The 27,867-nt window shown below is 42.8% G+C and overlaps 2 protein-coding genes across 6 annotated transcripts; both read left to right on the top strand.

Annotated features, from left to right (window-relative positions):
* Positions 1-265: 265 nt before the first annotated feature.
* ark2n (arkadia (rnf111) N-terminal like PKA signaling regulator 2n) lies at positions 266-10,496 on the top strand. 4 transcript variants are annotated; one of them, XM_010737837.3, is made up of 5 exons: positions 274-548; positions 1,191-2,099; positions 6,860-7,030; positions 7,515-7,629; positions 7,726-10,496. In XM_010737837.3, the coding sequence occupies exons 2-5, from the start codon at positions 1,256-1,258 to the stop codon at positions 7,913-7,915; spliced, it is 1,320 nt and encodes a 439-aa protein (XP_010736139.2). In that variant the 5' UTR covers positions 274-548; positions 1,191-1,255; the 3' UTR covers positions 7,916-10,496. The 4 variants fall into 4 exon arrangements, with proteins under 4 accessions (XP_010736140.2, XP_010736139.2, XP_010736138.2 ...); XM_010737836.3 differs by having other exon boundaries at positions 1,188-2,099; XM_010737839.3 differs by lacking the exon at positions 6,860-7,030 and having other exon boundaries at positions 279-548; positions 1,188-2,099.
* A 3,575-nt stretch (positions 10,497-14,071) lies between these two features.
* ark2ca (arkadia (RNF111) C-terminal like ring finger ubiquitin ligase 2Ca) lies at positions 14,072-27,347 on the top strand. 2 transcript variants are annotated; one of them, XM_019278434.2, is made up of 8 exons: positions 14,072-14,636; positions 21,526-21,826; positions 21,915-22,043; positions 22,182-22,311; positions 22,782-22,886; positions 23,166-23,258; positions 23,368-23,468; positions 24,421-27,347. In XM_019278434.2, the coding sequence occupies exons 1-8, from the start codon at positions 14,576-14,578 to the stop codon at positions 24,536-24,538; spliced, it is 1,038 nt and encodes a 345-aa protein (XP_019133979.1). In that variant the 5' UTR covers positions 14,072-14,575; the 3' UTR covers positions 24,539-27,347. The 2 variants fall into 2 exon arrangements, with proteins under 2 accessions (XP_019133979.1, XP_010736142.1); XM_010737840.3 differs by having other exon boundaries at positions 14,077-14,636; positions 23,163-23,258.
* Positions 27,348-27,867: the final 520 nt, after the last annotated feature.

Genomic DNA, 27,867 nt, shown 5'->3' with positions numbered 1-27,867 from the left:
AAATAAATAAAATAAAAAAATTAAAAAAAAATAATAATAATTTTTAAAAAAAATCTAAATAAATAAAGAAAAAAGAAAAAAAGAATATGAATTAAAAAAGTAAAAAAAAAAATACAAATTAAAAAAAGAAATAAAAAAAGATTTAAAAAATTGAATAAATGCTTTTATCACTGGCCAGCGGCCGCTTGGTCCTCCGGGTCGGTAGGTGGTAGCGTGCCTCTCCGTCCTGTCATATCACCCTTCGGCCCGCTGGGGGGCGCTCGGCCGCGCAGCAGAGACCGGATGTGGCGCATGTGTGTGTGGCTCTTTTTTCTGAGGACGAACTGATGGAGACATTTTAAAATAAACATCCGAGCTAACGGCTAACGGCTACAAGCGGAGCGCTCGAGACACACTGCGCCAAAAAAATATTTAAAAATCTTCCGAGTTGTAATAAAACAAAACAAACAAAAAAAAAAGAAGCAAAGTCTAAATTTGAGAGGCTACAAATTACCGAAGATGTGGAAAAGTCTGACACCGGGGGAAAGAAGAATATAACCGACGCCGCGGTGAGTTACAGCCGATTCTCAGGAGCTAAGCTCGGCCGTTAGCCGCTGACATTACCCGGTCCGGGCTGGGCTGGACGCCGCGTCCATTTATATCTTTAAACAGGTCGCAGCTGTCCCCTTCCTTTTCCTTTTGCAACCTGAACATTTCTCCCCATGACTCGTCTCGGGCTCCAAGTTTGTGCGAGCGGTGTGTGTGTGAGGTGATGACCCGAGTTTAGCTTCACTACGCAGCTAAAAAAAAGTAGCTGGACCCGAGCCTGCGTTAGCAGCGACGGCTAACAACTCCAACCCCCAACAAGTCGTCGATAAAAACCCAAAAAAATCAAAACAGTCAGTGTGACACAACCGAGGACGATTCATTTGATTATTCTGAAGCTGTTTGAGGCTTTAAAAGTAGAATTAAATGCACAAGTCACAAGGTAAAGCCAGTGTTGAACGCACAAATTGTTGCATTGGAGTTTAATGAGCTCATTTGGGAGGACAGTGCGCAACATTTTGACACAGTTAAAATGCAAATTTAGTTTAAAAATCAGCGTTTGCAAAGGTTAAAAGCTGCAGATCTACATATATCCACTGTATTTAATATTGTGACATAAGATGCACATATCGCCCCACATTCACACTGTGTTCTTCTCCCAGCAGGTGAGCTCCTGTCCAGGCACATTGGTCCATGTCCGTTGGACCTTTGGGCTCTGGGCTCATATAGCATGAAGATGGCTGATTCAGAGAAGGCAGAAGAATTCGTAGACGCCGAGTGCCCCCTAGAGTGCCTTGACGAAGCGCAATCAGCCACGACTTCATTTCAGGGAGAGCAGGAGCTGAAGACGGAGACCACCACCAGTACCAGCTCGCCGCCGAGGGAAAAGGAAGGAGACAGCCCCTTGAACACGGAGGGCGAGCAGAGTCTCCTCTCCATGCCGTGCTTGATGAAGGAGCTCCGCCGAGACTCGCCGGAGTCCCAGCACGCCTCCACGGGGAGCGACAAGCCCGCGTCTCGTCACGTCTATGAGAGCGACTCCTCAAACCCCTGCATGCTCTCCCCCTCATCAAGCGGCCACCTCGCCGACTCAGACACACTCTCCTCAGGGGACGAAGGTGCTGCTCCTCGCGTAGGAGGAGGAGGAGGAGGAGAAGAGGAGTGCGGCATGGAAGCTTCAAACGATCCGGGGCAGGCGGCGGGGAAGCAGACATCTGCCACGGCAGCGGGAGGGAGGAAGTCACGGCGGTCACGCTCGGAGAGCGAGATGCCTCCGAACGCGATGGCCGCGAAGAAAAACCGCTGCCAGCCCGCGATGGTTGCAGCGGGAGGGCAGGAAAAGCAAACCAACGGAAAGCTGGCAAAAGTGAAAGGTCACCGGAGCCAGAAACACAAGGAGCGAATGCGTTTGCTGAGACAAAAGCGAGAGGCGGCAGCACGGAAGAAATATAACCTGCTGCAGGACAGCAGTACGAGCGACAGCGAGCTCACGTGTGACTCGAGCACCAGCTCCTCCGAGGACGAGGACGATGACACTTCGGGAGGTAGCAAGACAATCAAGACAGATATTTCAGGTAACCAGTGTTCACTTTACACATGTCTACAACACAGTCAGTGCCCAGGGTAACACTTAAATACGAGTTAAAAACACCAGCTCACATAGCGATAGAAAAACAAAGATGACACAGCTTTAACAAAGAGGCTGCCTGCATGACTTTAAATATCCAGGCAGCTCAAACTCCCTTTGACACATTTTAGTGAGAACAAATCATCTGTAATCTGAGATCAGCACAGGCACTGCTTTGTTTGTGTTTGTATCAATCACTTTTCTTTCCTTTTCGTTGGTTGTTTCCTCACTCATCACCTGTCTCCATTCACCCTGTCTGTAGATACTTAGCGTGTACGTCTTTTTTAGAAGGGGCCCACGCCCGCTCCACCTGTAGCCATACAATGTCTGTTTCTGTCTGAACGTTGTCTCATCGTCTGCATGCCGTGGAAGTCTTAGTGGACATCCTCCAAACCCATGAAACGCCGTTGTGTTAACCTATATTGTGAGTTCTTGCGATTCAACAAGTGGAGCCGTTTATATCCTCGGGGCTTTTTTTTGCTGTAAATAGACAATGGTGTAAGATCTCAGTGCGCTAGTCTGAGTGGCAAGACTCACTCCTCCTCCTCTCTCCGCCTGTCGGCTTCTGAGTATCCCTTAGCTTTCTCTCACTCTGCCTACACAGGAGGCGACGGGAGCTTTTTTAGAAAACGCAAAGGTGGTTCTCGTCTCTCTATAACAGGTTCTGTAGCACTTTTGATGAGTCAGATAGCTCTTGTGTCATCGACGAGAAGATATTACCGCCTATGCGGCTCTCACAGAGGATGGCTGTAGACTAAAAACCCAAGCACAGAAGTGACTAAATGTTCCCATAGTCAATCTAATGCTTCCTGATGATTGTAGAAATCTCTCGGGGTGAGTCGAGTTCTCCATGAGTAGCTGCTAAGCAGGGTGGTGTTGCCATTGCTTGCTGCTGCTGCCGCTGCTGCTGTTGCCGCTGGAGAAGTTTGTTTACTTTAGTCTGATTCTTTCAGCTGCATTTCTTAGAATAAAACCTGTTTTGGTTTGTTTAGTTGACAGTTTGTTTTCTTTTCTATGAAATTCAGGATTTAGTTTGTGGTGTGTCCAGGTAATGTTTAATGTGTTTACCAGAGTGGAACCAGTTTATCTAGTCGTCTTTTTGTCCACGTACTATAGAGAGATTACGTTACACCGCGCCTGTTCTGGCTGATACTAACCCCACCACATGTTTTTACAAAGGCGATTTTAGTCCTAACATATCTGTGGCCCTTCATCGTAGGTTTATATTGAATTAGCCTCAGATCGAGGCTCTTCAGTTGACACTTTTTTCCAAAACCACAGTCACTGAATCAGTCGGCAGAGACATCCAGTTATCTTACGTACTTTAGGGAGCCGTAGTACATGAAATGTTTTCAACCATTTTTACATCCCGCACACAGATTTGAGTGCTACAACTGCATGATGTAGTCCATCAGCATGAAAGAGTTCGATCTGCACGTAAACCAAAAAAAAAAAAAAAAAACTCATTTTCTCTTTTTTAAAATACAAAAGTCCACCTCCGAAGCATGAAAGTGCTACTGTATTTTCTTATGGCTTGGCCTCAATGTCTTTAAAGCTGGCTTCAGACGTGCGTCGGAGAGATCCAGAGTGGGCGCCCAGATTCATGGGCTGCTGGACAGCAGCACGTGGGACAGGAACGGCATCGGCAGCGTCCTGGAGGAGGCCATGACGCGCTTTGCCGTGATGCAGCGCCAGACCGAGGAGCGCTTCCGCATCTGGATGGAAAAGCTCGCACACCTCGACTCGGACAACGACTCGTCCAAACGCTCAAGTGACGCCCTAGAGGGGCAGCAGCACCCCTCCCAGGGGGGACGCCCGTCCCCGCCCAGTTCCTATTTGCCGTCGTCAGAGTCTGCAGAGACTATGGCCGCCTACATGCTGGCACGAGAGAACAACAGTCTCACCCCCAACCCCATAAACAACAACATCCTACCTGAAGTGGTCACTCAGAATGGAAATCTAGGTGTTCCAGACCCTGGTCTCTTGAATGTTTAGATTACACCTCTGCTTCACACCTCGCTGTTTCATACAAGTGTAGAAGTAGTTGATGCAGAAAAGCATGGCAGTGGGTATTAATAGGTAAAGCGATGTGAACAGACACCGTCAACAGCAGCTGGGCCCCGAGCTGGTCATTGTGAACTTGACTCTCTCTCTCTCCGCGCAGACCCCCCCTCTCTCCCCTTCCCGAGGGCCCCGGCGCGTCTGCTGGCACTGAATCACTGTGAGATTTGACATTCTGAATAATTCAACTCACCTGTTTTGATTTCTGCAGCATCTGGGACACGGACACGGGGGGGGGGGGCACATCTCAATAGACTGTCGAGTCAGGGCTCTTTTATTGTATTTGCTTAATGTATGGCTTGTTTGTTTTTTTGTCGACTAGCTGTACACACACACATACACACATACATATACCACATACACAGAGAGTAGCCGATTATGTCATTCTTATACAGACTGTGCGTTCCAGCACCCGGGCAGCCGTCATGACAGCGCCAGTCGAGGTGCTGCTGCTTAAATAGCATGTGCCTTGTCATTCTGTTTTTCTGGGGAAACGATAGATCGATCATCATAGTACGACTTCTTTTTAGAGAATCAACTCCAACACACTCGACATGACACTTCTCTCTCCTGAACTCTTTGCACTTTACTTTGTGAACGGTTCAGGAAAGAAACAAAAACCTTTTTATTTTGGTGGCATAGCTTTACTAACATCGACACATTTAAACACAGATTTGCCTATAAATATAAACACCATATACTAACCGACATTACATACTTAGATTAGTTTACATTTATTTTTTTTGTTGCCTTTCTGTTACATTCGCTGCTATTGCTGCCTCCGAGCAGCAACAAGAAACTAGTGAGGGACGATCGACTCCCGGTGTTTTTATTTTTAGTAGCCTATATAGATTATGGACATCCGATAAAGGCTTTTGTGCCGTGGCTATCAGCCTGCGACGTCAAGAGCCCTCAAACCTTTCACTCTTATGATACGTTTAATCTTTCTTTATTTGCACTGGTCTGCCAGCTTGGCCTGTGTGTGTGCGTGTGTGTGTCTCCCTCCACAAGGCACCGTGTGTTCTGCAGCTTGACTTTAAACTGAGAAAAAAAAAATAATCCCAGGCATCAAACTAACACACACGTACAAGCAGCAGTACAGCTGCGGTACGGTGCATGGCAATGTTTACTGATTTCCTAAATAATAAGAATTTAAAAAATGAAAAAAAAATAAAAATACTGACCGATCCGAGCGATCACGTGGCCTTCTCTGGTTCAGATCCTGTGGTCTTGGAGGCGGCGGGTGGGGAAACAACTCCTCCGCTCCTCTTTTACTGACGTAGACAAGCGTAGTGTCACAGTTCTTAACACTGCTAACACTGTCTAACCATCACAAGAAGAAATCTTCGGCCTAATCATATTTATAGTTAGGATGTTTTTAAAAAAAAGAAAAAGAAAAAGTGGAAAAAAAAGAAGTGTTACATTTTTCTGTATGTGTATATGTCGCCCTATGACTGAAAGCTGGAAGCATCGTCCTCCACCCTCCCACCTGTTTGCATGTGATTTATATTAGTATATAGAATGTGCAAGGCCAAAATTAGTTTTCATCAGCAGCATGTGTGCAAGGTGTAGCTTTGCTTTATGCTGATAAATGGTGACCGACGGAACATTTTTATCTATTTAGTTGTTTTCTCTTTTTGGCCTGAAGGTTTTTTTTTGTTTGTTTTGTTTTTAAATTGTGTGAATATTGATGTTTTTTTTTTGTTTTCATGGTGCATAATTATAATTTTTTTTTTAATGGATCCAACAACTGCTGTCCTGCATTTGTCAAAACAACTGAAATTTTTTTTTTTTAAATCAACAGTTTTTGTCCACACGGTAAAGGGAGCCTCGTCCGCATACAGCCACACGCCGTGTGCGTCAGTGAAACAAACACTAACTAAAAAGGACAGTCCATTGTTTACCAAAGAGACTCTCCTGGTTTACATTAGTCCTTTTTTCTATCTTTTTAAATACACGGCCTTTTTGCATCGGCGAGTTCCTCGGTTCCTCCGGTAACCCTGGTACCTGCCTATTTCAGCCCCAATCAGCTATTCATAGGCAGCGTTCTCTCATAGTACATGCTGTCCAGACAAACCCCACTCACACACACCCACAGACTTGTCTGGATAGCTGTGTGTATGTGTCTCTCTCTGTCTCTCTCTCTCTCCTTCCCAGGGACTCCTTTTACAGGGTAGAACAAAGATACATATTCCCGCTCTTCCAGAATTATTCTTCTGTTGTTTGGCTTTTTATTATTTTTTTTATTATTATTATCCCACTACATTTCATTTTCACCGAGTAAGATCATTTTGAAGTGTTTTTTGTAATGACTGTATTCTAGTGTAGTTTTTATGTGAATGGCTGTTATTTTAAAAAGCAATAAATGGAGAGAAAAAAAAAAAGAAACCTCTGCTGCGAAAGGTTTTATTATCCAAGACTTGCAAAAACACAACCAACTCGCAAAACACCGGCATAGAAAGTTCTCATGATTTACAGCGTCAGACGGAGCGAGCCAAACACATGTCGTACTTCTTCATCTCGAGGGAAGTAAGGGGTGTTTCCTTGTGTGTGTGTTGTAGATTCTGCAGTCAGCAGCAGTGTCCACTCCTTACTACACACACAGGCATGATTTGAATAATGAAGTGTTTTCTTTGTTTTCTGCAGACGGGCCTCCGGTAGTGGGTCACTATGATATTTCAGACACTGATTCTAACCAGGAGAGTATGAGTGTGGAGACAGTCCGGCCCACGGTGATAAAGCATGAGCTAAAAACACACAGAGGCCAGGATATGGCAACTCACTCTGGGTGTATAAGAGCTCTGAGCTCGATCTCAGGTCAGTTACAAACCCGGTAAATCCAAAAAACTGATACTTTTACAACTCCTCTCATAGAAGACAGGACTTTTAGAGGCATGGGTGTCATCAGTAAAGCAACGTGCTATGTGGGGGAAAACGGTTTTTACTAATCTCAGCAAGTACTACTGCCTTCATCCCACACACCACTGGCTTGCATTTGGTGCTCTAAACTTCTTTCCGCCTTTTTGCTTCAGGACCAAAAAGAATTGCCCTTTTTTTTTTTTTTTTATGCAAAGTGACTAGACGGAAAACATGAATATAAAGTCCACAGTTTATGTTCTGTCTCTCAATGTCTCAGTCCCTGCTATCCAAGTCAGTCATTGTTTTTGTTTCTTGTCTTGTGTCAAAGCCGATGCAGACTGTGTGTCAGCAAAGGCCTGAAGCTACAACCGCTCCGGTCCTCCTTCACAATGCGTGACTCTGTTCCTCTTTTCTTTTTCTTTTTTTTTTTTATTTGTTTCAGGCCACGTGGAGGCAGACCTGTCGCACAAGGAAAGTTCTCAACGCAACAAGGGCCAGATTAACATCGCCTCCTCCGACAGCGAGGTGGAAATAGTCGGGGTGCAAGAGAAAGCACGGTAAAGACTTTTCAGTGGAGGGGTGAGGGGGGGGGGCTTTATACAGACGCTGTGCATTGTTACATATTTTAAATGTCTTTGTGTGTCTGAATCCAGATGCGCTCACCCGTGCGGCGGGGTGATAAAGAGTCTGTCCTCCTGGAAGGAGAACTCAGTGGAGCAGTTAAACAGCACAAATCAACCCCAGCTCTGGACTACTGTTTCCCCTCAGCCCAACTGGGTGTCCCCTCCCGAAGTGGTGGACCTCACACTGGACGAGGACGCCGGACACAAATACCTACTTTAAAACAACTCGTACACTGAAGACTCCTTGTTTCTTCCTCTCACTCCTCCTCCTCCTCCTCCATCCCCCTCTCGCCTTGCCTCCATGTTACAACTGAAATCCTTCCTTTATAGTCTCGGCCTCACCTGTTACCGCTCTCGTTGGACTCCTCCTTCCTCCTCGCTCCAGGGCACTGTTTTTGTTTTTAACTTTACTGTTAAACAATCATGTGTATCAAAGCCATTCTACTGACGTGATTCCCTGATCTTGGCTTGTCGGCTCTGAATTTAGTTGTAATAAAATGGCACAGCACTTCAAGTGCAGGTGGAAATGTACGTTAAGAGTGATTTTATCTGTTAATAATAGCAATATCCTACTGTCATTTAATACCTCAGTTACCCCTCGATAACGGATGTAGGTAGTCATTTTGTGTTGTGTGCTTGCAAAGGCTGTATAGTGTAAAACTTCCAAGTTGCTGCTTGAGAGCGGGTCGGTATCATGACGTGGCTGTTGACCTGCTTCACTACAGACTATGAACGGCATATTTTCAGACTTGATTCGGCATTTTTATCTGCGCTCAAGACGAAAACATAAAAAGAAAACGGCAGCTGGTGCACTTCCTGTTGTGCAGTAGACCATAGGTCGATGATGGCAAAGTTTGCTTTGTACCCGTCTAGGGTCAGTTTTGTTTTTCAAAAAAGTCTCACCACTGGTGTCACGGTTAATCCAGTCTGCATTGATTGCTTTGCTATATTCTGTCTGGCGTAGGTTCTTCCTATGCTCTGGTGCTGTCGGGGAGGGTCGACGTTTTTGGGCAATTCGCTTTCCGTTAAAATCTACATCCAGCTGCCGGTTAGCTTAGCTTAGCACAAAGACTGGAAACGGAGGGAAACTGCTAGCCTGGCGCTGTTCCGAAAGTTACAAAAATCCACCTACCAGCACATCGTAGGCTCACTAATTAACATCTCGTTTTGTTTAATCCAGAGTGTAAAAACAACAATTCATTGTTTTTGGGGCAGGTTATGTGCCGGACTATTTCTTGGCCGGACACAGTGACTTCTCGAGTCTCCGCGGGTTTCTTTGCGACTACACAAAGCCAAGAAATAGTTGGGCCAGGGCGAGTCTCCAGTATTTGTTCTAAGCTAACCCGCTGCTTACTTCACCAGAAAGCTGATTTCCCAAAATGTCTTTTTAAATTTAGATTCACAGGTTTTTGTTTATGTTGCTACAATATTATATTACAAAAATTTGACTTTGTTTTAACAGAAAACCACTGGTTGAACTAATGAGGGGGTGAAAAAAATACCAACACACTTGTTACAGACACACTACAAGATACTACTCCGTTCCACCGCAGCGCCTCTTTTACGTAGTGTCGGTGTATCGGCTATAGAAGCATCGTATCTTATGTCATGAGAAGCCACAAGAGTCAAAGTTATCAGTGAATGTATGACCCTGCAGTGCTGACTTATGGTTTGCACACTTTATCCCGAGCGGATGCAAACACCTTTAAAAAACAAACCTCTGGGGACCCCTTTATAACAACTGTGGAAATGTGTTTTCCATTGAATACTGCAAAGCAAAGTTTGGCCTGAATGCCTTGAAATGTGCACTATTTTCTTTTTAGAATCAAAGCTTATTCTTTTACCTTACAAAGCAGTGGATTTTTGCTATCTCGACAATAAATATTTTAATAATAGATGTGAATTTAGCACACACACATAAACCCTGATGCTCAGGGGCCTGCTTGCTCTCTCTCTCTTCCCCCTCTCTCCCCCCTGTGGTCTTATCTCTGTCTCCATGCAGTATTGCAGCCACGCTGGTCATTTTCTTTATTTCTGATCCAACCAGACAACTTGTTTTAACACTTTTCGTTGCATATTGAATAACCCCCTACAAGTGAAGCTTGAGAGAATTGTAGAGTCAAATTATTTTACTTCTGCTGGTCACAGAAGGGGAAAGGGAAAAAATCCTAAATATGAGGAACTCAAACCAAAGTCTAAATGGAATTTTTATGTTTTCAGTTTGCTTTCTTTCCCGACTTTTGAAATTTACTTTCCTCTGTAAGGCTAAATCTTTTCATTTGGAAGACATCTGTTGTGAAATGAGGTGACATGAATTCTGTTTCGAAACTCAAGATACACTTTAGTGTAATGTGATTTTATTTTTTCCTTTTGGCCAGTTCTTTCCACTATATATATGCAGCTACCACTGTAATGACCGTTCTTTTTACCAGACCACTTCTGCTTTTTGCAAAAAATCTGTTCCTTTTAGATTATTATGAAATGTTAGTAAGACTTTAGCGGTTAGAGGTTTGGTAGAAAATTAGGCCAGCGATGCTCGACTATGGTTGCACACATAGCATGTTTTGGTCAAATCCTTTAACCTCAAGTCAGATATTATCCTCATTACCAGTAATTTAGCCTTCTGCTCTTCTGTTATTATTTTTGTTTTTGTTTTATTTTACTGTCAGTATTTTAAGTTAACAAAAAAAAAAGGTGTTTATTTTCTTGCTTCTGCAAGTCCTTGACTTCCTTAAAAATTATGTATGTAGAACAAAAAGAAACTATTTTAAAGACTAAATAAATAGAGCATTATTTAATGACCCTCTTGTACGGTAATTTATTGTCTCGTCTCGAGAAAACGGTGGTTCATTTTACCGAGTAGGCTGTGTAGTGCTGTGTGCTGTGACTGTACGGATGTCAAGTGTAAAGCTTAGGGAAGGAAAATTGAGCTGGTGTGGATTTATCTTTTATTTTATAAGTCTGATGAATCCGTGTCTCCCTGTCAAAAGTCGTCTTAATTGGGACTGAAGTCTGTGAAGTGGAGACATTTGTTGGATGTTTTTTTTCCTGACATCTTTTAATTACAACTGTAGCAAACAAAAAAAAGTTATCCCCTCAGATTTAAATGTAATAATGGCAGCACACTGATTACTATGTTCAAGATTTGCGTAGGTAGGTACAACACTTAATGAGACGTCATCCTGGGACCAAACAGTCTAGACAAATGCCTCGCTGTGAACAATGCGACTTCACCCTCACCCACAGAAATGGCATGCGGGGTCAGAGGTCATACCGCGACACCTGCCGCTAGGGGGACATATGGAGTTCACATGAAGAGGACAATGAGGGAGTGGAGCAATTCAGACTGCGGGGCCCTTCTCCTAAAAAACCCAAAGCCCTTTAGCCAGCTCTTTTCACCCTCGGGGCAGAACATCAGCTGTATGCAAATCTTTTTTTACAGGGCAGTGGTGGCCTCACAGAGCAGCGAGCGTGCTGGCTCACACTCAGAAAGCCAGAAATAAGTATCCTTCCTCTTGCAGATGTCTTTTTTAGTGTTGCGGCGTTTAGATCCCGCGTTGGCTAGGTTTTTTTAATGACTACTCCTGGTCACTGTACCAGATGACTCTACACCAACAAAAATAATACATGCGACTCCTTCAAGTAACCAGAAAACATGCGTACAATTTCAGCTGTTCTCTTTTATGAATCGATTCATCATTTTTCAAGCAGAAATAGTGTGATAAAGCAGAGTTTCTCTGGTTCAAGCTTCTTGAATGTGAGGATTTACTGCTTTTCTTTGTCATATGTTATTATAAAGTTAATATCTTTGGGTTTTGGAACAAAAAAAGACATTTAAAGATGTCACTTTGGGCTCTGGAAAGTTGATAATCCAGTTGGTTGCAGCTCTGAAAGTATCAAATTCAAAGCAAACGTGAGGGAAGAAATGACATTTTAAAGAAAATCTATCAAAAATTATCAGGTATTTTAGGTTTTTGGAATGTAAGGTGATCGTTTTAAACATCAAAGCTCTGTTATTTGTGAATAAAGGGAACTGATCGCAGTAGTTTGACCTACACTGATAGTAAAGCACTGTGAAAGGCTCTTTGTGTGGCACCGCAGGCTTAAAGCATTAGATGGTGGGAACTGCAAGACGAGGACATATGGGACTAAGAGTTTGGTGACCCCCTCAGCCTCCCCAGGCCCATCTGTTCCTCCAACCTTCAGGCTTAACACTTAAAGGCAGAGAGGTTTTCAGGACGCAGACAGTTTTCAGCATATCTGCTCTACAGGAAAATGGTTCAACATAAGGAGAGGTTTTATGATGAGAGTTTAAATACTACTTAATGATCTGTAGCAGATTATTCAGATACATCTCCCCGGTGGCTTCTGTGTTTGTTGGTTACTTCTCACCGAGCGTGAGCTGTGAGGAGTAATCTAATTAGGATAGGCGTCTGTGAACAAGGCAATTGTTTTAAACTGTGGTGACAGAAGTACACTGATTTTTTTTACTTAAACTGCATCAATTTTACACATTAAAGTCTGTTCACAGGTCTTATATGCTACTGCATATGTGAAATATGTTGTTTAAAGTCTTTTGTGACTCCAGACAACAATTGCCTCAAGTGATGTCACTTGAGTCGGCAGCAAAGACTACAAATAAATAAATAAATAAAACGTATGGAGTTAGAAAGAAGTAAGTTTACCAGACCTTTGCATCGTGCTCCTTGAGGATAATTACTCAAGGCTACATTAGCCACCACTACCACAACACACCTGATTCTCTGGCCAAACTGGGAGCCGTCAAGTTGCACTGTGGGTAATGTAGGCAGAAGGTTTTCATGGAATTACAAAAAGACAATATCTGTGGTTCTCCTTCACTTGTTTTTTAGTAATCCCACCTGAGTAAAAGTACAGAGGTGTTACCAGCAAAATGTACTTAAAGTAAAAGTACTCATTGTGCAGAATGGCCCCTTTTTATAGAGCTGAATATTCATCCATTAGTGGATTGTTAATATACTCAAATTTGAACCAGTCTCATCAGACGCAATGATTGAACGCCCGTGTTGGTATGCGGCATATTAATCCTAAACAATGCATCAAATTGCATACATTTATAGTGTGTTTTGTATGTAAAATCAGGGTGACTATGGCTGGTAAGTAAATGTAGTAGAGTGGTAATAGTACCTCAAAGTTGTACTTAAGTACTTGAGTAAATCTTCCTAGTGACTTTCCACCACCATGTATTAAAATATAATTTCATCTTCCCCCCTTTGTGACTCAGTGGATCATCTGTTCCAGCTAGAACTTGGTGAGAAGCAACCAGCAAAGGTGTTATGAAATGTTGCTGATTAGAGCCCTGTTTACACTGTAGGCTAAATATGAGATTGGTGACCTCATGCAAATCTAAAATAAATAAAGAATAGCTTTGCACAGGTCCAATCTAAGGATGCAGTAATAGATAAACTGATTTTTAAAGGAGCAGCAGTGTACATTTTAGTGGCATCTAGCAGCGTAGTTGCTGATTTCAACCCTTGTCCCTCACCCACTGCTTCCCAGCACAAAGGAGAAACTAAGCTGTGTTTAATTTGTCTGTTCTGGGCTACTGTAGAAACATGGCGTTCACCATGGCTGACTTCATGATCCAGGTGCTTAAAGCATGAATATTAAATGTTATTTCTGCTATAGTCACACAGTTGGACTTTCAGCACAATGTAAACCAAATGCAACAGAGCAGAAAAAGGAGCATCCCCCCTTATAATTAACTAAACCAGCATGTAATCCCCTGAAGAACACCTGCTTAACAGTTCCTTCTTTTATTTTCACTAAAAATGCAAGAAAAAGTTAATTTAAAAAAGAAATAAACATTCAAATCATTGTTGCTTCCGCAGTCCAGTGTGAACAGGTCTCATAAGCCACAGAACACCTGTTTAGGTACGCATGCATCTTAAATCTTTAAATAATACATCATATTATGCAAATTTGACCACACTTATGTACGTAAAATCAAGCTTATGTGGCTGGTTAATGGATGTTTACATTCCCCTCCTGACATGTAGTGGATGAGATTTTTTTTATATATATATATTTTTTTTTATTGGAGATCAGCATTTCACAGTTATCAATACAAGGTATAGAGTTATACTACAGGTAAACCAGAAAAACAACTTCTCCCAAAACTAGTGTGGGAGAGAGAGGAGAAAAAAATAAAATAAAATAACGTAAAATTTAATAAAATGAAAGTAAATAATAACAATGACATATAAATAACTGGAATAAAGTAAGAAAATAAGTAAAAATACATATGAGAAAATTAATTGAATGGTGAAGAGGAAGGAAATAAATTAATAATAGACTAAAATAAATAATATAACATATTAAGGGAGGTGATGGAGAAAGAATATTGAGGACAATAGATAGATTACTGGGTAATATTTAGTTACATTTAAAGAGTACATGTGAGCTCTGAGATGAAAACAGATGGATGTCTATTTGAGGGTCCCTGATAAGAAACCAGCACCACACTAACTAACTAAGCACCTTATCTGGGCTGCTGGTGGAGGTGGTGCTGGTGGTGGAGGTGGTGCTGGTGGTGGAGGTGGACTCAGCCATGGAGGTGGTGCTGGTGGTGGAGGTGGTGGTGGACTCAGCCATGGAGGTGGTGGGCGGGCTGTTCCAAAACACAGACATCCCCCGCCCCGGCGTTCGCCCTCATTGGTAGAGCCGGGTGCCAAAGCCGGAGGGTCCTGTTCGGAGGGGTCCGGCGATTGGTTAGTCGGGTGTGTGTGTGCTCACAGCGCAGCCTGTCCGTTTGAATGTGCCGTGGACCGGAGGGGGGGGATCATTTCCATGGACCATCTGTCTCACTGGCTACCCACACAACAAAGAAGAAGGACCCAGGATGGTGTTAGTACATGTTGGATATCTGGTTCTCCCCGTCTTCGGCTCAGTTAGAAATAGAGGTATGACTAGCTTTATATATATATATCTCTTTTATCCTAACCCTAACAAATCTCTTCGGCGTTTTTCCTCCTTTTCTTGCTTTATTTCTTTTTATTTTCTTGGTTTTAAAACAAAACAAAACGTCCTTTACGTTTGTGTAAACAGAGCTGACACCTGCGAGCAACGTTAGCTGTCATGCTACCTTGTAGCGTCGGCCGATTTTTGAATTTGACCGTTAAAAAACCGTTTGACGTTTAAACTCCCGATTTTTTTTTAAAAAAAGAGCCGTTTATTGTCCGTTAGGACGTCTCAGCGTCTGTTAACCGCAACCAAACGACTGCAGCTGTCAAATGGCAGCCGTTTTTCTATATATATTTATATATAAATAATATATTTATATATATATTATACCCTCAACGGCTAATCTCTGTTTTAACTGCGCCGTGTTTACGTGCGTGTCACCGCCAAGCTACCATTTTTAACTGAATAATACCAAAACATGTTTATATATAAACATATATATCTGTTTGGATTTGAAAAAATCTGAAGCTGTATTTGAATCAAAACGTTGAGATGTGTTGGCAACTGGCATCGTGTCTGTTTTAATTTAATTTAATTAAAAAAAAAAAAATTAAAAAAAGCTTCATCCATTTAAAAAAAAAACAAAAATAAGAGCAGGTAGTGTAATGGTCTTCAAAATAAAAGGGGCTATAAAATGGTGGCATTATTTTTATTTATTTATTTATTTTTATGCTGTAAAACCTTCAAAATAAAAGAATCCTCCTCCCTCCCCCTGCGCTGCAGGTGCTCCAGCAGTGGAAAAAATCTGGACAATAATAATAAATAATAATAAATAATAACAATAACATCACCCTCCATTGCAGTAGTAGGCTATCTGTGTTGATTATGTAATAATAATAGTAGTGGTAATACTTTGACGTGCATTGTTAAAGCAAACAAACTACATGCAGTAGCACCAATGATTTCATTGTGCTTTTATTTGTGTTCTTTTTTCCTGTTCCATAGTATCGAGGCTGGCTCTACATTCCGCATTTCTCAGACCTTTGTCCCCCTCCATTGTGTAGCTAACGATCATCTGCTGCTGTCTGCCGTAGCCTCTGCCTGTTCTCTGCATCTAGCTGTATTGTGAACCCCTTCTTCCTCATTTCCTCTTTCCATCTGAAGACGACATTGGCATTAAACAAACCGAGTTCCCACTCATACCGTATCCTTCTGTGTAACAGACTAAAGAAATAACACCTTTTTTTTTTCTTGTAGAAAAAAACAGTTTGTCTTTATTTAAAAAAAAAAAAAAACCTGTCATGTTGCTCTTCAGTGAATAACCCATTGTAGCATTTAGATTTTTTTACTACAGACTTGTCATTGTGATTCTCCCATTCAGTGTGGATAGACTACATTCTGCTGTAAATTTCTGTAAAGTGGATACATTTTGATCCTCCCCTCCTCCCGATCTGATCCAATCCGATTTGATTCGATCACGGCCAGGCTTGATCGAACTCTTTGATTTATTTTTATTTTTTTTAAAAAGGTGCATTGTACCAGCTTTTGTCATCTTGTATGATCACCTTCTCTAAATCACTTTGACCGATTCATTCACTCAATTGGCTCGAGCACTAAAAAAAATGATGTTATGGTCCACTGCACCTCCTTTTTATAGCGGCGTGTCCAAAGTGGCCGGTCATAATCCTATCCACGTGTGAAGGAAGCCTTTTGTTAGCTCATAAATTGGCAGGTCTTAACTCATCTTGCCATTTGAACAAATAATAATCATGCCCCCCTCTTTCTCAAGTCTTTCCTCCAGAATGCTATCCATTTTACAGGGATGTGTATATCCTGCACTGCTGTAGATCTCCTTTTTAGAATGAAAATGTCTTTTTATTCTTTGGTTGTGGTTTTTTCTACCTTATGTTCTTGTATTAGATCCTAATGCATGGTCATTTTATACTTTTTGTTTTTCCACATTGAACAGCAGATTCCAATGTAAACTTTGTGTAGAGATGTCCCTGCTATACTGAAATGTGCTGTAAGCATACACATCTACTCATTGGATGCTGCTTCTGTTCTGTTAACCCTACAGAGAGCATGGTCGGGCCTTGCCTTTGGTCTTTATTTGCATGGTATTATTATGGTTATGTAGGAGATATTACTCTTATTATTACTATTATCACACAGTGCCACACATACTAATATTTTCCAATAAAGACTGTAGTTTTCTTTCTAACCTTCAGTGTGCTTTTTGCTGATTTCCATGTGTTTCCTCCCCTCCTCCCTCCACACTGTGCTGTCTCTGAGACGGTCTCCCCCCCCTCCTCCTCCTCCTCCTCCTCACTCTTTATGTGCTCTCATTTCTCAGCTGTCTTTGACAGAGTTTCTTCAAGTTGATGCTCTGCTTACTTTGGAGTAGGGGCAACTAAATTTTAATAATCATTCAAAGAGAAAAAGAAAAAGCATGTTTATTCAGGAAACACACCGGCATTGATATTTAATGTGACACACTGTCATTCCCTCCTAATCCATACACACTGTTGTTTATAGAACAAAAACACATCCACTCATTGGTGTTCATTGGTGATGGAACAACCTTGGGCGATATGTCATTTTGTGTTTTTTAATATCTATATATACGGTGTGGTGACATTTCTCTGTGGATAAAACCTCCACGTTGTTTTTTTGGGGGGTGTTAATCCAGCAAATTAAACCAAATCAAGTTATCTCAATACATTCATGCAAAAATCATATAAAAGTCCAATACTGCCATAAAGCACTTGATTTGCAGCTTGTCCTAACAAAGCCAGAGATATGAAACTGAATGGTATGTCAAATGAATCGTCTCGTGGTGTTTTACCAATGCTTCTCAAACTTTTTACACCATGTACCGCCCTTAGATAATATTTGGCTCTTCAAGTACAGCCAGTATAACAGACGTAAAATGATTTGAATCCTGAATGGAGCGACTTCTACCTGATCTGCACTTTTAGTTCCCACGTTGGAGCCACGTTTGCAGAGTTGGAACCGTTGGTTTGACCTCTGCTTACTGTCTCCCCGTCACATTTTAGCCCGCGGATCTATGCGTGCTACCTGCATAAACAGTTATCAAGTATTTTCATTCAGTATTGATGGTATTAAATATTTCTAGAGTAGTAGTAAAAGTAGTACCACTCAAGGCAGCTTGCGTACCATGAGTGGTACTCGAAGCACAGTTTGAGAACAAGTGGTGGTGCATACGATAACTCTTAGTAGGGGTTAACTTCTTAGTATGTAAACACAAAAAGACAATCCACATCGTTACTGGTGGAGCATGCGATGAGTCGATACGACTCGTGTTTAAAGACTGGCTAGCCTCGATCTGTCCAACAATAACAAAGCCTACTGGCACCTCTGAAGCGCTCTAATTAGTATTTTAGATCTTGTTTGCGTAATTTGTAGGGTTATATTCGTCGGCCGTGTGTCAATTTAACACTAAAACCTTTAAATGGATTCCACGAAGGACAAGTGAAGTGTGTATTAGTGAGCTTTAGAGGTGCTGTGGACAAAGCCAGGCTAGCTGTTTCCCCTTGTTTCCACTGTTTGTGCTAAGCTACGCTAACCAGCGGTATCAACCCTCTCATCTAACTCTGAATGCCGTACTATTTCCTTTAAGAGTCTCCAAATTGTGTAGCATAATGAGAAATCAATTCGGTTCAATCACCACATGGCAGTTACTTTTATCTGTGAAGTGTTATATCAATGTCTCTGTTCAATGCAAACTATCAGCCTCTTTCATTTCTTTTTTTCTTGTTAATTAGCAGAACAGACCTTGACGTATTTATACAGATAAACTCCTTAATTCCCAGTCGTGCCTTTGTAGCTTGTGACAGCAGCATAACTAAACCCGATTCAGCTCACATTACAAGTTCGCACAGGGCTTAGAGTTAATAAATAATAGCGATATTGTGCTTGATGTCGTCTTACAAGAGTTCTGACTGTATCAGATCTCGTGTCATCTTGGGTTAAGAGTCGCTCTCACATTTAAACATTAACGCCTCGTGCATGAGCACAAAAATAAGTGGCTTAAAGTGGTCACAACTCTGCTTCGGGTATTTATTATTTTTGAATAGAAATTCAACAATTTAATGAGATTTAAAGGTGCGTTGCTGTTACATTCCAGCCTTACATCTGTTCACAATGTCTGAAATAGTTGGAGAGTTATTTATGTGCAGACACAAGGTGTGTCTGAGACGCACAGCGTGTGCGCCGGGCAACTTTCTCTCCACCGACTACAGCAACAGACTTTTAAATAACCCCGGCAGCTGTAATGCATATGTTCTCTCACACAGTAGGTGCACTGGTACAGACCACATTTAATATCAGATGTTTTGTATTCCACCCAGCACCCCATCCTGTCCCGATTTGACCGATGTATCGCATCAAGGTCAGCGAGGGGGTGTGCAGTCATGTGCCATGTACAGTCATTTGTATGCGGCTTTTCAGCCCCAGAATTTACCACACAGAGGCTGATTTCACTCATTAGTCCCTCGCTGTGATTGTGAGAGTGCTAATCAGCGATATCAGCTGGTGTGTTGAATGGTTTTTGGTGCGCGCACACACACAAACGGCTTCACAATGTCACATGATGGAAGACCACCGCACTAGGCAGGCAGACAGGATTACGTTAGAGAGAGGAGGTGTGATTGTAAAGCTGCAGTGATGGTAGCAGGAGGAGGGGGGGAGGATGGGTGAGACAGGTTCGATGTCAGACTCGCTTGCTGCAGTCGCGGCTGGGCAGGGCTTACCGGGCTGTCACTCACACAGGGACACCATGCCGCAGCCACACCGTGGGGGAGGGGCTGCCTGTGCAGCAGCTCCGGGAGAGGGGGGTGAGGAGAGGTGGATTTGTATGTGGGTGTGGATGGGTGGGGGTCTGTTCTGCACCAATCAGGCATTTTATGTCTCTAAGTCAATGTCGAAGCAGAAGATATAACAATAATAACATCAGGGCTGTTACTGCTGGCAGCACTGCAATATGTCAAATATTAATGTCAGCGGTTCATGCCGCGAAGGAGCCCACGGACAAATCGTTTGATATTTACAAGAAGCCTTCGCATGGAGTTCGGTCTTACCGGGTCACAGGCGTTACACAAAAGTGACGAACCACCTTTAACCAATCCAAACCACCACGCTGACATTTCTGCTCTACTTCCTCAGCCAAATGTTGTTTTTCAGTTTGCTGCCGGCTCGCAAGGTTCACTGGCTCCCAATGTCCCGAGGCTACGTGCAACGACCATGGAAATATGTCAAATTAGCTACAATTAAAGGAACAGTTTGAGGAAATGTGTTTTATTTGCTTTCTAATGTCATATCTGTTCATTAAATATAAGGCGACATCTAGCAGCTAAAGCCCTAAAGCTCACTAATGAACATTTGGCTTTGCGGTAGATTTCTGTGTCAGGCCAAATAGTATTTTTATATGAATTAAAATACAAGATAAACATGTTAATTATTGAGCATTAATGCTGAAGCAACAGTCTTTTTGTTATGTTTGGACACAGCCATGCAAAAGCTGGATGCAGCTTTATATTTGTTGAACAGATAATAGATTATCAGTATATCATTGCTGTCCAAAAGTAACAAAATGTGTCTCTAAAGCTCACAAATTAACATTAACATTAAATCTATAAGTTTTAATCAACACAAAAACAAAGAAATGCATCACATGATGCCATAAAACGTTGTTTTTTACAATACGACACCATGTTTAATGTTAATAAATGAGCTTTATTCCTTTTATTACGGCTAATTTGACATATTTTCATGGTTTCTATGATGCGAGCTAAGCTAACTGGCTGCAGCCATATAATGGACAGATAGAGGAGTGGTATCAATCATATCAACTCTCAGAAAGAGAAAGCATGTTTTCAAAATGTCAATACTCCTTTAAATAAATGACATACATATATAGATGCACATGTGTGTAAGGGCTGCTAAGACTTGAAAACTTGTGAATTAGACCTCGACTCAGTGAACTATCCACTGTTAATTAGATTAGTCAGCAATTGCCAAATATACCACGGGCCTCTCTCCCCCCCACCTCATATGAGACATACATTGTCACTTAATGTTGGTGTTGAAACAGCTGGTACAACAAGAAGATGGGACCATTTTAAAGGCACAATACTCATTACACACAGTGCACAGTCCATCCTCCAGACTCTGCTGTCTGCGCCCCGTTCCAGAAAGCTAGAAAGCTTTAATGGGAAGCTGAGGTAGTAACTGTTTGTCCCCACCTCACCCTCCTTCCAGCCCTCTTTTCCCTGAGCTCAGAGTAATTTGTATTGATTGTTTTGTGTGCAACTTGATCCCGAGGTGATTCAGTGGGACTCCCACACAATCTCAAGTCTTCTCCACCTCTGCTATTAAGGGGGGGAGGTAGAAACGGAGGCGAATGATATTTCGGTTTTAATCGGGAGTCTACAGTCGAACAGAAGACATGATCTAGAGACTGAATCTATTAGAATTGACTATCAGTGGACATCAGTGGACCACAGACAACCCTCTGTGCTGTAGATCGTCTTGGAAACGCACCAGGCTGTTAGTGAAGATCCATCCTGCTGGCTATACTATGGCAAGTGGAGAGGAAGGCCATTGGGTGCAATCTGTGTGTGGGATGAGATGGTGTTCAACAAAGGGTCTAAATGTCCCATGTCCTCCATCTGCTGTTTTGTCTGTCTTGTCTCTTCCTGCGTCGGGTCTCTGTTATTTTTATGTTCTCTCTGTGTGATTGGTTAAATGTTTTTTGTGTGCTTGTCTTTGTGTCACTTCACTGGTTTTGTCTCTCTGTGGTGTCTGTTTGAATGAAAGTAATTACTTATGTGGCTCCGTTCTGATCCCCCCCCCCCCCCACCCCCATAGGAGCACACTTCACCAGGCATCAACACAGCCATGCTACCTCCTGCCGACACTTTCACCTGGGCGCTCCCCAGGCGCCCATCTCAGCAGAGTTCCCTCTAGGACACGCCAGCCAGCCGCCTCAGACCGGCCTGGCCACCCACCTGCCCCCAGCACACCATCCGCCCCTCACTGCCCTGCCTGCCCCCCCACAGTTCCAGGATGTGCCGGGGCCTCCATTCCTACCTCAGGCCTTACACCAGCAATACCTCATCCAGCAGCAGCTTCTTGAAGCGCAGCACCGCAGGATTCTCCCGCACTCCAGGTAGAACCACTGCCTGCCTGCGAATACAGACAGACACACACACAATCCGCAAACAGAGTCAAACACCTTATCTTTATCTTATTTGCAGAAGAACCCAGGAGCGTATTCCCCTGAACCCTCACCGACTGCGTTCAGGCTATGAGTACTCCCCTCCACTCCATGTTCCCCAGCCAATGACACAGCAGCAGCAGCGGTACCTGGCCGAAGGCACCGACTGGTGAGTCAGGATTTGAGATAAACGCCAGTCCCGTGGAGTCGAGAAACGATCTCCATCTCCGCGCCCATCTGTCTGTCTGTCACATTGGCCTAGCATGTGTGATGATGTTGATTTAGTCGCCTGTCTGTCTGCCTGCAGGGATCTCAGTGTCGACGCCGGCCTCCCTCATCACCAGTATCAGCTCCAGCAGCTTCCGCAGCACTATCAGCATTACCTGGCCTCCCCTCGAATGCACCACTTCCCCAGGAACACATCTTCTGCACAAGTGGTATGTCGATCATAATAAGTGTTCCTGACAGTGGTCCTAATCTGTCCTGTCTTTTTGTATTATTATTATTATTATTATTGCAAAACAAAAGACAGCACAGAAGAACAAGGCCTCTGAATTTTCCTCCATTGATTTGTTGCGTTGTAAAGCTGCAAATGCAATGATCAAAACATCAAATGAGTACTACAGATCGAATATTGCACTCCATTGAGAAAAATGGTGAAAATCGATGTAGCAGAATCAGAGAGATTTTTTATTCTATGGACAAAAACTTGGCATCTACATTACCTACAATACAAGTACAACCACTGACAGCTGGTTGGAGACCGCACAGGGACACTGTGTTTTCATTTTTGCAGTATGTTTTTGCAACTGGAAACAATATTCACACTTTTTTTTGTTTCTAAAAATCGAGAAAAACTTTAGCATTAGGCATTTTTGTAATATAATGAGGACTTCTCTTTCGCTAGGTTGTGCATGAAATCAGAAACTACCCCTACCCCCAGCTGCACCTGTTGGCACTGCAAAGTCTGAATCCTTCACGGCACGCCACAGCTGTGCGAGAAAGTTACGAGGTAAATACATTTCAAACACAGCCCGGTGAGACGTGTTAAACTTGGTGTCACCGGGTCGCCTTGTCTGCATTTTTATTTAGCGTATTAGAACTTTATATACACTGCTCAATCTCACGCCATAAGGGCTTAAAATTTGAGCTTTAACGTTCATTCATGGCCTCGGAAACATAATCTAACCTCAAGGTCCATTTAGTATCTGTTCTATTACTGTTTTTATTATTTATTTTTTTATTCTACTGTGCAGTATCCTCAATTGTATGCCTAATTTTTCGCCAGGAGCTGTTACAGCTGGAAGACCGGTTGGGGAGTGTCAGCAGAGGAGCTGTTCAGACAACCATAGAGAGATTTACCTTTCCACACAAATACAAGAAGGTAGGGCGTAATCACACACACACACACACAGAGTATTGAATCTATTCACATTGAGCTTTTTTTTTTTGACCCTATCTTTTGTCTCTCTGTAATCTGATCTGCTAAACAGAGAAAGCCCCTGCAGCTGAAGATTGGGGAGGAGGAGGAAACAGATGTGGACGAGAAGTGCACCATCTGTTTGTCCATGCTGGAGGACGGAGAGGACGTCAGGTCAGAAATGATCCGTAGCCCCTAGAAATCTTACTTCTTTTTTTAAGAAAACATCACCTTTTAAAGGAGATTAAAACAAAAGTTCGACCAGTTTGGGAGGAGGAATGAGAAGATTAACACCACTGTAATGTCTGTGAGGTAACCACAGAGCTTTGGAGGTTTAAATTACAAATGATTGGACATGTTTCATTCAGTTCAGGGGAAATCATTGTGTAAGCTGATAGGTTGATTTTGCAATGTTTTGGATGAGGCTAGCTGTTTCCCTCTGTTTCCAGTGTTTGTGCTAAGCTAAGCTAACCCAGCGAACCATCCATTGTTAACTTAATTTGTCAGCAAACACTAAACATATCACAAACCATTAACTAATAGCCGAATTCTCCTTCTTGCTCGCATTAGACATAGTGTCGCTCCACATCAGACCACGTCCAGCTTTAATCTGTGTGATTCATCCTCAAACAGCTGACACAGCAATAGATAAGACAATCAGTAGGCCGATTTTCTTACTGTCTGACACGAGCCAGGCTAGCTGTTTCCACCTGTTTGCAGTCTCTGTGCTAAGCTAGGCTACCCAGCTGGGTGGCTGTGGCTTCCTATTGAACAGACAGCTGCGAGCGGTGTCCATCTTCTCTTTCAGCTCTCTGCCAGAACACCAAATGTTGGACCTCTTAAGCAATGACTCGCACGTGTTCACATGCGCATGCATTTAAGTCGGGGAGGGGGGTGATAAATTCAGGGGTGAAGAACTGTTCCCCGGGGTGAGAGGGTCGGCTTACAGCGTATGAAGTCTCAGCTGTCTGAGAGACATGCGGGACTGATGACTCAACAGAAGTCGTCTCCGCATGCCTGACTGAACAAAATTAAATCCCCGCTGGTTTCAGGAGTTCTCCGTGTGCACATAACTGTGTGAATCAAACGCTGACCCGGTGTCTCTCTTTGTCTCTCTGTCCTCCAGGAGATTGCCCTGCATGCACCTCTTCCACCAGGGCTGCGTGGACCAATGGCTGGCCACCAGCAGGAAGTGTCCAATCTGTCGGGTTGACATCGAAACACAGCTGAACCCTGACAGCTGATGAGATTTTAACCCCCCCTCCTCACTCCTCCGCCCTCCCTGTCAATCACCCTCGTGTGGTTCCTGCTTTCTTCCACCCCCGGCTTGCCGGCACTCTCTCCCCATCCCTCCCCACTGTTGGGTGCTTTGCCAAATGTCTCCAGACTTCATGTGACATCACCACCCTTCTGACTCACGCTTTACTGAGCCAAGCCAGGATAACTAACTGCACGAGAGGCTGCAAGGGACTCTCTTTATATAGAAGCACATCCCTCTGGAGGCAAAAGACACGCAGACACAAACACATACTCATGTACACAGGGTTTACTTGTAGCTTGCTGGTCGTAAGTGGGGTGTTGTTGCTGTTGTGGTGTTGTACTGTAGGTAGCCCCGGGCTGTGTAGCATGTCCTCAAAGCCATGACTTAATGTCCTGAAAGTGGAAAACACATAACCCCACACTGAGCTGGCTACTTTCTCTCTTTTTCTCTCTCTCTTTCTATATATATAAATACATATATATATATATATATATATATTTCTCTCTTTTCAAACACACTTCAATCAAAGTGAATATTCTGCCACACAAGAAAAACTTAACAGAAACTAAATGCTCTGATGCCATGTTTACCTAAAGATCATTTGTGGTCGTAGTAGAGTAGCAGTAACCAACCAAGTGATATCTGGTGTGCCGTCGCCTTCTTTTTGCAGAGGGGGGATCAGGCGCCAGCTAGCTAGAGTGTTTTAATCCTATCATGCAGCTTTGACATTTTGCAATACAGTTGTACATTTACCTTTGGGTTGGTGTCATGTGAGATGGTGTTACGTGAGTAGGTCTCTTTCGCCGCAGCGGAAAACCGAGCCCAGCGATCGAGTCGTCGTGTGTTTAAATTTTTCAAAATAGGTAGAAAGTGTTTATACCAAAATGCATTTTGTCACGGTGTAGCTTGAGCCTGACGTGCAGGCTCACATGTATGTATGTGTGTGTGTGTTTGGGAGTGTGTGTGCGTGTGTGTGTGTGTGTGCGTGCTCTGCCCTGCTGTGTGTGACTTAAAGAATGTGTCTAACAAATCTGTTCAGAAAGTGCAAATGTGAGCGTGTTTCAAGGGTTTTTTCAAGGGCCACGCGTAGATGTTAACTCGCTGTAGGTTAATAGCATGGCCATTGGAGTGCGAATCCAACACGAAGCCAAAACAAAAACAACAAAAACAAAAAGGGATGATGAAAAAAAAAGGAAACTAGCCGCAGAGCGTGAGAAGTGGGAGGAAGATTTAGCTGCCCTTGTACCTGTATCTACATCTGGCGCCGGTGGGCCAGTGGCAGAACAGCGTGTACTGGAAAAAAAAATTTAAAAATGCATGTTTCATCGTTGACTTGGGCTGTTAGCTTCGGTAGCGTTTCTTCAATTTTAAAGAGGTACAGGGATGGCTTTGCATGACGTAGTTAATCTGAGCTGTGACTATCTTCTCAACACTAACAAACAAACAACAAAAAAAAAGAGCACGGTGTCAGCGGCTGCTCCCCCTGACGTGTAGCGTGTGTTCATCCCTGTCCTCCTTTTTGGCGGCAACGACGGGATCCTCTTTTTGATGTTTACCTTATTGCCTAAAGAACAAGCACATGTGACAATAGTTATAGCAACAAAAAAAGGTTTTTTTCCTCGGTATTGCATTTGCGTCGGTTTATATTTAGGTATAGATTCATGCAGTGTTTTCGGCAGAGAAGAAGAGAGGAGCTTGCGTATTGATCTTGTGTATTCATGTGACAGACCTCCCCTCGTGGTTGCTATGCTGGTTGCTATGCTGTATTGCTAGAAACATGTAGAACGTGATGCCACGGAGGCAGCCTCCCTCTCGCAGTGCACACAGACGTGAGATGGCACCACAGCAGGAAGAGACGTCCGGGCTGTTAAAACCAGTCGACCCTCCTCCTCCTCCTCCTCCTCCTCACTCGCTACATGACCAGTTTGTGTCAACTTTCAGTTTCCACCGGGTTACAGAGGATGCCTTTAGGACCGTCACTGTCCTATGCACTGTGATAATAAAGGATAAGCCCGGAGACTCTTTAGTCTTTCAGTGGGGCCGAGGATCAATTAACAAGGATTACTTCTCTCTCTCTCTCTCGCTCTCTCGTCTTATGTGCACTGCCAGTGTTGACACTGCCTCCTCCTGTAGTGGAGTCATCTGTGATGAAGTTTTCATAGTTTACACAGGGTGTTGTCAGTTGAGATGCCTTAAGTATTTAACAATCATAATTTATTACTAACTGTAGATATTGTGGGTATGTATTTAATTTTATATAGTTTTTTTTTGTTTTTGTTGTTTTTTTTTTGGGGTGGGTGACTGAATCATAATTTATTTATTTAGAAATAACACAAAAATGCTATGAAAAAAAAACTATTACCTCATTTTTGCATTGTTTTAAATGGGAATGCTTTGCATGCAGTTGTATTTTTTTTGGAACACTAAAGTTAAACAAAAAAAAAACAAAAAAAAATACGAGCCCTGCTGTTTGATCTCCACAAGCTGGCTGTGCGATGTTTACTGTCCAAGGCTGAGCTACTGAGCCCGCTCTCCGTCTGTCTCTCTGTCTGTCTCTGTCTTTTTCTGTCTTACTTTCTCTCCGTCTGTCTCTCTGTCTTTTTCTGTCTTACTTTCTCTCTGTCTGTCTCTGTCTTTTTCTGTCTGTCTCTCTCTTTCTCTTTCTCAGTCTCTTTCTCTCTCATGTGGTGCTGTGGATCTTGGTTACATTCCATTCAATGCAATTTCTCTGATCCCCCATGCTGTGATGTAGTGGACAAACTGCAATGAAGTGAATTTGGTTTTAGTTTGTGTTTTATTTTTATTTTTTTTTTGCACTCACTTGTTTAAATATGGGAACCCTCTCACTGGCAAAAAAAGTTAGTTTTAGATTTAATATTATCAGTAAGAACTCTGGCTTTTTATTTTGTATGCTCTGCTTCTCACAATGCACTATGGGTCTTAATAATGATCATCTGTGAAGCATGTTTCCTTCTCTTTAACTCTTTGTGTCTATCTTTTAATTTTCATCTTCTCTCTTTCTCTCCGGTGTTTCTCTTCAGTTGTTTTTTCCAGAATATAGTTTGTAGATTTTAAGCATAACAAGTGCCTCGCTTTAAGTGTTAGGAGATATTTCCATACTAACTGAAACCATTAATAACAATCAAGTCCATGAAGCCACCATGCCTTATTGGTTGCATAATAATTAATTAAAAGAATGAGTCACGAAGGAGCTGAGACAACATTTGACGGGTGTCGACAAAAGCCATTTATCCTCGAAAAAATTCATGTCAAACGGTCCAAAAATAGCTGTCGGCTTGTCGTGCTGGAGCA

The sequence above is a fragment of the Larimichthys crocea genome, chromosome IX (assembly GCF_000972845.2).
Source record: "Larimichthys crocea isolate SSNF chromosome IX, L_crocea_2.0, whole genome shotgun sequence".
In the NCBI taxonomy this organism is placed as follows: domain Eukaryota; kingdom Metazoa; phylum Chordata; class Actinopteri; family Sciaenidae; genus Larimichthys; species Larimichthys crocea.
This window is presented reverse-complemented; position numbering and strand designations above follow the sequence as displayed.

Coding starts and splice junctions, on each gene's coding strand:
- ark2n (XM_010737837.3), top strand. CDS start 1,256: ATGAAGATGGCTGATTCAGAGAAGGCAGAAGAATTCGTAGACGCCGAG. Junction 7,031..7,514: donor AGCTCTGAGCTCGATCTCAG/GTCAGTTACAAA, acceptor TATTTGTTTCAG/GCCACGTGGAGGCAGACCTG. Junction 7,630..7,725: donor GGGGTGCAAGAGAAAGCACG/GTAAAGACTTTT, acceptor GTCTGAATCCAG/ATGCGCTCACCCGTGCGGCG.
- ark2ca (XM_010737840.3), top strand. CDS start 14,576: ATGGTGTTAGTACATGTTGGATATCTGGTTCTCCCCGTCTTCGGCTCA. Junction 22,312..22,781: donor ACACATCTTCTGCACAAGTG/GTATGTCGATCA, acceptor CTCTTTCGCTAG/GTTGTGCATGAAATCAGAAA. Junction 23,469..24,420: donor GAGGACGGAGAGGACGTCAG/GTCAGAAATGAT, acceptor TCTGTCCTCCAG/GAGATTGCCCTGCATGCACC.